This window comes from Alosa sapidissima, chromosome 16, assembly GCF_018492685.1.
Source record: "Alosa sapidissima isolate fAloSap1 chromosome 16, fAloSap1.pri, whole genome shotgun sequence".
Taxonomy (NCBI): domain Eukaryota; kingdom Metazoa; phylum Chordata; class Actinopteri; order Clupeiformes; family Clupeidae; genus Alosa; species Alosa sapidissima.
This window is the reverse complement of record NC_055972.1, coordinates 13,411,880-13,420,088: the sequence shown is the minus strand read 5'-3', so window position 1 is coordinate 13,420,088 and position 8,209 is coordinate 13,411,880. Positions and strand designations below refer to the sequence as shown.

The 8,209-nt window shown below is 41.0% G+C and overlaps 1 protein-coding gene across 1 annotated transcript in view; it reads left to right on the top strand.

The window, feature by feature from the left end:
* Nucleotides 1-211: 211 nt before the first annotated feature.
* Nucleotides 212-8,209, top strand: part of LOC121685593 (homeobox protein Meis1-like) — a 14,212-nt gene continuing 6,214 nt past the window's right edge. Inside the window, exons 1-6 of the mRNA XM_042066194.1 lie at nucleotides 212-837; nucleotides 2,307-2,527; nucleotides 3,638-3,779; nucleotides 3,979-4,029; nucleotides 4,660-4,710; nucleotides 5,672-5,818. Of these exons, the coding sequence (XP_041922128.1) occupies nucleotides 826-837; nucleotides 2,307-2,527; nucleotides 3,638-3,779; nucleotides 3,979-4,029; nucleotides 4,660-4,710; nucleotides 5,672-5,818 (624 nt within the window). The 5' untranslated portion in view covers nucleotides 212-825. The remainder of the gene's footprint in view (nucleotides 838-2,306; nucleotides 2,528-3,637; nucleotides 3,780-3,978; nucleotides 4,030-4,659; nucleotides 4,711-5,671; nucleotides 5,819-8,209) is intronic.

Below are 8,209 nucleotides of genomic sequence, written 5' to 3'. Positions count from 1 at the left end.
ACTGCATCCACAAAGATAAAACATTAAAATGCGGCAGGATCCTGAGCGGAGTATGCAGATGGTATCCCACAGAATGAACTCAAAACTCGCATACAAGCCGAGCGCTTTCAAATGTCCTCCTACGTATCTCACCCCCTTCTCTACGAGAGACTTGCTGTAGCCCACCGCATTGTGTAAGACGCGACCTGTTATGGCCACCACTACTTCCGGGTTTCGGCAGTCCCGTCTAGATTCAGTCCTCTGCTGCCTTCAACATACACTCATTGTACACAAACGGGCAGGCAAGCTCGCAGCATCGATCGTGGCTCCTTTAAGAAAAACTAAGCCAGAATTATCACCCCACCTCCTCTTGATCTCATTTAGAGGCTATTGCATACAAAATCAACTCAGGAGCTGAGAGTGATCAAAGAAACGCGAGAGATTCATTTTTGTGTGCATTTGTGTATTAACATTAGGTGTGCTAACCAGTCGAAGCGCGCGGAGGATCATCATTCATTCAGTACTTTGACAAGCTCGCTTTTGATTGACAACCGGAGTGGCAGAAAGCCATGAGACTCTCTAGTTTTGTCTGAGGGCTATTTTCTTACTGATTTGGAGAAGATTTGTGCGCTCCCCGTCGCTGTCCTGGGGAAAGCAGAGGACGTGTTTGCTTGGCTTTGGCTGAACTTGAGCTGAAGGACTTGGCTTCACCTCTTCCTTGAAAAGACATACGGATTTTTTGTCAAAAAGCCTCGCGTTTGGAATTTGCGTGTTTATTTCTTCTTCACCCTGGCCTCATAGGGGATATATTTGAAGTGAAAGGAAGACGAGGGAGAGAGGAGGGCGATGGCGCAGAGGGTACGTACTCCCAAAAGTTTCAGCGGGTCTGTGTTGTAGAATGAAACGTGGCCGATGACAGACGCACAGCCAAACTTTTCTCTAGTTTGTCTGGCATGACTGCCAGCATTATGTTTTGCCATCTTTGCCTGTACATTCATGCACGATATTTGTCAGAGATTCAACTACTTGGAGATCTTAAAACTTTATCACATCAGTTATTGCTAGTAGCTGTACTACATCTCACTGTTCAGGATGGACAGGGACAGACAACACTAAATTATTTTCCCATTTCAGCTGTGAACAGTACCCCTCCTCCCAATTTTTTTGACTACATTGTTATTTTCTGGTACTCGATGTCTCTATGCCATGAGTCCACAATGTAGATCCCATGTCACCTCTGTGACATTTCCTTGATTCACGACATATTTAATCAGTAGTAGTTCAACCCACAATTGTATAGAATAATTAATTGATTGGCACAAATTATTCCAGTTTGCGCACGCCAATGGCGCACATCTTAATAACAGTCCTAGAAATCAGGATATCGTGTATGCAACTAAAAAGCCTTACCCAGGCTTTGCTAACTTCGTATTTGTAAATAAAGCTCTAACAATTCCAAAGTGAAGCTCATACACTAATACAAGGCGCAGATATGTTCCATGTAAAGGCACAGAAACACCATTCGGACTGTTTACACCTTTATAGCTTTAGGGTTTGGACGTAATTCCTTTTATTCTCACTTTCACTGATATTAGGTTGTCACTTTCTGTTAACATCATGAATAATAGATTTCTTTTGCATTAATTCGTTAAAGAAACAGTGCTAAAGTTTTGTTATAGTAGTTGTTCCAAAGCTCCATTTAATTCACTTTATATTAATGTGCACATATATTTTACTCGTCTTTAGTATTTACCCCTATGTATAAACTATAACATTTGATTAATTAAAGTTTTAATTATAGACAATTCCATGTCAGTTGTCTTTAGTTGCATGCAAAACATAGTACGATGGCCAGCCTCTAAGACATTTTAAAACAATCATCGTTAAGTATCAGAAATAATTATTCTTGGCTAGTATAGTTATAGGATTATTAAGTGTAATTAGGATGTAGTCAAATTAAGATTATCATGCATGCGTTATAACACATTTGTTGTAGACTAATAATACAGATAACACTTTTCAGTGTAAAAACAAAACAATATTTAATTTAATATATAGTATAGTTGGTAGTATAAATTGGTTTGTTATATCCTTGGGACAGCACATGAGTAACACCATTAAAGTTTTAATTCTGAATATTACATTTACACGTGAATACATGATGGAGCAAAGAACAATAATGGGCCTACTTTTTCGAACTTTTTGCAATGTTTTCTGGCCTTAATTCTATTAATAAAACAACACGGCCTACCATGGTTGAATATTTCTGTAGCATGTAAGTGTTCTCAGTGATGGTCACTCGGGTAATTTTCCTGTGTTGTGTGCAGTACGAAGATTTACCCCATTATGGGATGGACGGAGTAGGATTGTCAACCGCGATGTATCAGGATCACCACGGCGCCAGAGCCATGCCGGCTGTCCACCTGAACCATGGGCCCCAGCTCCACTCGCACCAGTACCCGCACACGGCGCACACCAACACCATGCCACCCAGTATGGGCTCCTCAGTCAACGATGCTCTTAAAAGAGATAAAGACTCCATTTACGGGTATGTTTCAGCTGTCAATCACATGTATCTTTCTCTGAACTCGGTGCGTGTACAAACACGCACTGGTCAATGGCGAGAGGCTGGAGTCACGAGGCTGAGCAGAGAGGTTGTAAAATCGGGCAAAAGGGTTTCCATGCAAGCTTAAGTTCAACCCTGACACCATTATGTCAGCTCAGGCTTATAGTTGTTGATTTTTTTTGCGCTGGTGGTTGTTGTACGGTTGTCTCCGTATTCAGAGTGTTCTAAACCTGTCTGGGCCGTTAGGGCTTGTTGGTGGGGTGACTTGTTTAAATTGTGCATGAGTTTTAAATGACATCCCATAATTCAACATTTTAAAACAAAGTGCCATTTTTGATTGTCACTTTTACAAATTATATTTCCTAAGCGGAGTTATCTTTGAAAGATAACAATTAAAACCAGCATTCAAAAACTAATATAGCCTACAGTAGTGTGGCCAAGAAAGCAACAGCAAACCCGCACACGCTTAATACCCCTTTTAACGTCCCGTATCTCATAGACTGCATGAGTAAAGTATCATTATGCTCCTGTAGGATATGGATAGCATTACATTATCTGATATTTTGAAATGTATTTTATAACACTATGTCCGAGGAGCCTATATCTCAGTTGTGGAAAGTATTTTTGGAAATTATTTTGACTAAATATTCGACAGATGGCAAGTTTGGCCTAAACCAGACAGTGTAGGCGACCGATAGTGGGTCGCTGTTGCCATCTTCTTGACATCCTTTCTAAATATGTTGCACTTAGCTGCCATTTATTTGTGTGACAACACAAAACATGATCATAACAAATGAAACAGTGAATGCTCGTAAATAAACAAAGTGTTAGGGCAGTATGAAAAAAAGTAATTGCGTAAGCCTACCACAGCGCTGGACCTAGTGAACGTGTGCGCACTTAGGAAGAACTCGGTTGTATTTATTATGTAGCCTACTTTCTGAGTAAATGTAGCTTATGCGATTGCCTGTGGCGTGGCTCAGGCCACTATTGGGACTCTGCAGGGATGCTATCAGATGTTGTTGAATTAACCTTTTCACAATTCTGACCCTTACCTTTTCTCCCAGTGACATTTGGGTTTGTATTTTATTCCAGGCACCCCCTGTTCCCTCTCCTAGCACTGATTTTTGAGAAATGTGAATTAGCAACTTGCACGCCCAGAGAGCCTGGGGTGGCAGGAGGCGATGTCTGCTCATCAGAGTCTTTCAATGAAGATATAGCAGTTTTTGCGAAACAGGTCAGAGTTTGCTTGTTAATCTGGATTTAGTGGTCGGAATTTTTTAAATATATATACAACTAATTACTTTGGCATTCAAAGAAGTGTACAGTTTTATTAATTTAAAATTGTCTAATTTTGTCTGGCTCTCTATTTTGCTGTCGGACAAGCTATGTGTTGTAAATAACGCAGTCTAAGAGTTGTATTTGTGATGTTTTAGATCCGAGCAGAAAAACCGTTATTTTCATCGAATCCAGAGCTGGATAATCTGGTAAGCACATCATGTATTTGATTAGTATACAGGCGTGATTATGAATCAGACCGGAGGACATTGTTGCTTATATTATCATGGTGGTCGCCTACTCACTAAAAGCTGTGTTCCACTCCAGCAGTGTAGTCACACTGTGGGCCTAGAAAATAGCCTGTGTAGGCCTACGCCTACCTCCAATAGGATAGTTTGATTTCACGATAGCCTCGGTTGTCATCACTGATAACCGTCTTTGTTGCCGCCATTAGAGGGCCGTCACATAACTTTCAATGAAAAGTTTTTTTATGCAAATAGTTTCACTTCCAGGTCCCCATTCACATGAATTCTATCTATATTTATATTACATGTTTGACAAAGCCTTACCCTTAGCCGATAGTCCACTATTCACTGGGATCTTAGGTACAGCTGATAGCGCTCTTTTGATGATAGGATTCTTCACACATTACTAAAACCTATTATTTTATATTTGGATGTAATATGGGCCTAGGCTATAACCTGGAAGTCAATTATAAGGTTTTGATGAAACCCTCGGACATAAACCACCTCAGCAGTTGCCCTTATTTTAGTCCTAAGATGCTTGTTTCATCATATTTAAGTACGCGCTGAACTTTTATTGTTATTTTAATTTTTCAGATGATACAAGCCATCCAAGTTTTACGATTTCATCTTTTGGAGCTCGAGAAGGTAATATTCCCCCATCGCCACTGGCCTCTTCTGCTTCTCAAACCTATGGGTTCTATTTGCATAAATGTATTTTTCCTGGTCTGTTGCAATTAGTGTCAGAATCAATCATGGCGCCCATTTCTCTTCCGAGTTTAATTACAATGCAAGCTGCTAAAACTGGAACAGATACATTTTAGCAATAATCTCAATTTACTACCACGGTGCCTTTTATTTGGGCTTATGGATATGGTCGTGGAAATAACATGCAAGCTGAATAAAGTCATTGATTAGCTTACTGTGGTTGTCGCATCTCGGAGCCATTGGGTGGTATGATGTCAGCGATATTTAATTTGCCATCCAACATACATCTGTTCATGGTTTGCGTCTAGGACCAGGCGTAGTCATGAACTGTATTTTAAATGTTATTTTAATAAAGCAGACTCTCATGACTGACGCTTGTGATTAGAGATACCTCTTAAACTTCCAAGTGGACATCTACACTTGGCACTCAATGCTAATATTGTCATAATATCCATTATAGCGTTAGTTGTTCACATTTATGGGCTTTAGTGGAGGGGTGGCCAAATATCTCCTCTCCCGTGCACGCCTGAGACGATCTGACTCCCTGGAAAGTAGGTGGTAATGAAATAACTAGACGAAATTAAACAGTTTACCTTAAATGTCACTCAAGCAGGTCATCCCTCTAATGGCCACAACCCCGGGAGCAGATGAATTTAACACGGGTGTTGAATATGTTGTAGCCCGTGAGTCGTCTTGTCACTGTCAATTTTCTGCGATATCTCTATTTTGCAAGAAAATAAAGTTCCTTCACATTCTGCATGCGCCTGGTCACATAGGAGCATTGCAACATCAGTCGCTGTCATTTGGAGCGTTTTACCATGTCAAAGGGAGTTCTGGTTGCACTTGTCAATGCTCTGTGATGTCCCTTTGTGATTTCATGTGTTCCCTTTTGTGTCTATAGGTACATGAACTCTGTGACAATTTCTGTCACCGGTACATCAGCTGCTTGAAGGGCAAGATGCCCATCGACTTGGTTATAGACGACAGAGAAGGAGGATCAAAATCAGACAGCGAAGAAATCACAAGATCATCGGGGCCCCTTGATCAGGTATGTGGCGGGTCTTTTCTCTTCCTTTCTGTGGAGGAAAAAATGCAGGCTATTCAGCGTGTCTTCTGGGTCACTACTCTGCTGCGCTGTTATTTGCATACTATTAAGGCTGTTTTAGCCTCCATCGGAATGAAAATTTTTGAATAATGTAGCCATTATTGCTTCATTAAGGTTTGCTCCCGGAACCGACCTGAGGAGATTAGCTTGTGAAAGCATCGCCATAAACTTGACCTGTTTCATGTCGATTTTAATTTAGTCGTCTCCCTTTTCTTTCTCTCCACTCTTCTTCTTAAATCGCAATGGAGTGTTATCTACAGTGCTTATCCATTACCACGTAACCATATGCAGGGCTTGGAAATGAGTTGGGCGGATTCGTGGAGAGCGCTGCTGCGATTGTAGAGTAATACCGTGGTTAGGTGCATTGGATTTTCTGCTATTTTTTCACGCTTCATTAGTTCGCTCATCAGTATTTTTCCTTAGACATGAGCGCCCACTGCCTTTCAGACGACTTGCCTTCTGAGCGCATGGGTTGTTTGGTTGGAGTGCTATTGTTGGCTGAAATGCTATGTTTTTAATTACATAGATTGAGATAGCAGATTAAAACAACCAAAATATTCTTATGCTCAATTGTATGCACTCATGCTTGTGCGTGTGGTAATTCTGATGTCCACTTTTGAGACAGAGGATGTCTGGCAATGTTATGCGTGAGCATGATATGGCAAGTAAAGCATTGACAAAATAAATGATGTATTTAGCAGACTTCTACTTTTCAAAGTATCTCTGTGTAAGAAATATGTGTCCTATGAGAGACACTGCATAAATGAAAAAAAATGTAAGCGTGCATATTAGGAGGATTAGCAGATACACCACCATAAAAAGTAATGAACCGATTAGGATAAATAATTTAAATCCATGAATTTCCATATGGCTGTGTGATCGACTGGAGTCTCGGCCAGTAGTTTTCTGATGCGTGCGTCGGTCTCAAGTCCATGTTATGGAGTGAAAACCCCAGCGAACAGTTCTATTCATGACCAAACAGGGACCGAAATGGAACGACCTCTGGTTGCCAGCTCTTTTGGTCTCTGCTGTAGGCTATTAATGGTTATGGTAATGATCAGATCGCCAGTGATACTAATACATTTAATCCAAAACTTGAATTAAATAACACCATACCGTGCGCGCGATTATGTATTTCCTTGAACGTGATTCTTTGGAGAGGCAATTGTCAAGAACTTTTTTCATTGACAAATTTGAGATAGGAGTGGAATTAAAGGGATAGAAATAGACTTTGCTGAGACCCTTGGGTTTCTAGGTGTATAACGTGTGCTGAGCAAATTATGTTGTGCTTCGGGGCAGGGATTCGGATATTTAATTGACTTTAAGATGAAGACATGTCCTATTTTTGCCTAATGATGGTCTTCTATACCTAAATATTCAGGCTAATGTCCTATATGTTTACAGTATATCTTCAGACAGCATAGAGCCTCAGAGTTGTCAAACTTTTCTTGCGTAACTGAAACCTAGATAGCCTACGTGTATATTGCACACCTTATCAACACTACGCTCTGCATGTTAGTATTTAACGCTATGGGACAGAATACAGTTGTAAACCAAATGCGCAGTACTCGGTAGCTACTAATGGATTCATTGACGTTAATTGGGGCTGTAGTTGCATAGCAGCTGAATATGTGTATCTCTTATTTTGGTGTAACTCCAGTCTTCGGTTGTTAGCCAGTGACATCCTTAACGAATTTGCGTCCTGTGTGCATTATCTCGTTCCATATGTATTTTTAATATATGCCCTCGGGCATAAAGTTGAATTGGACTGGAAAAAATGGTCTTTGTGCAAATTCTCAACAATGTTAACAAGAGAGAGAAGGCAAGCTCATTTATTCATAAACCAATTTATTCCAGCAAGGATTGTGCAGCAGTAAAAAAAAACGTCGCCAGAAAAAAAATACATAGAATTTATTAAAATCTTTGGTTGAACTCTGCTCCATGTTTTCGTTCTCTGTGCAACCAAGCATCGTATCAATAATGTCCCGGCTCTCCTCATCCGGGGTCTGTCTCTCTCTCTTTCTCTCTCTCTCTCTCTCTCGCTCTCTGATTGTTTTGCAATTCTGACGGGAGAGGCTGTGGAAAGCAGAGAGAACCTTCCACCCAGAAACAGAGCCGCGCGTTACAGAGGGCTGAAAAAGTCAGAGCCTCTCCGCTCACTTGTGAATGCAGCCCAGCCAGTTTGGAATCACGTTGTGTACTTCAGGCAGCGCAGATAATCGCAGGGCCCCCCTCAGGTGCTCTGTGAGTGAAGGGACTGGTTAGCGAGACTGCTTAACCCCTTCTTTCCCGGTTTCACCTGCACCTCATTTCAAGCAGTTCAGCTGCACAGCA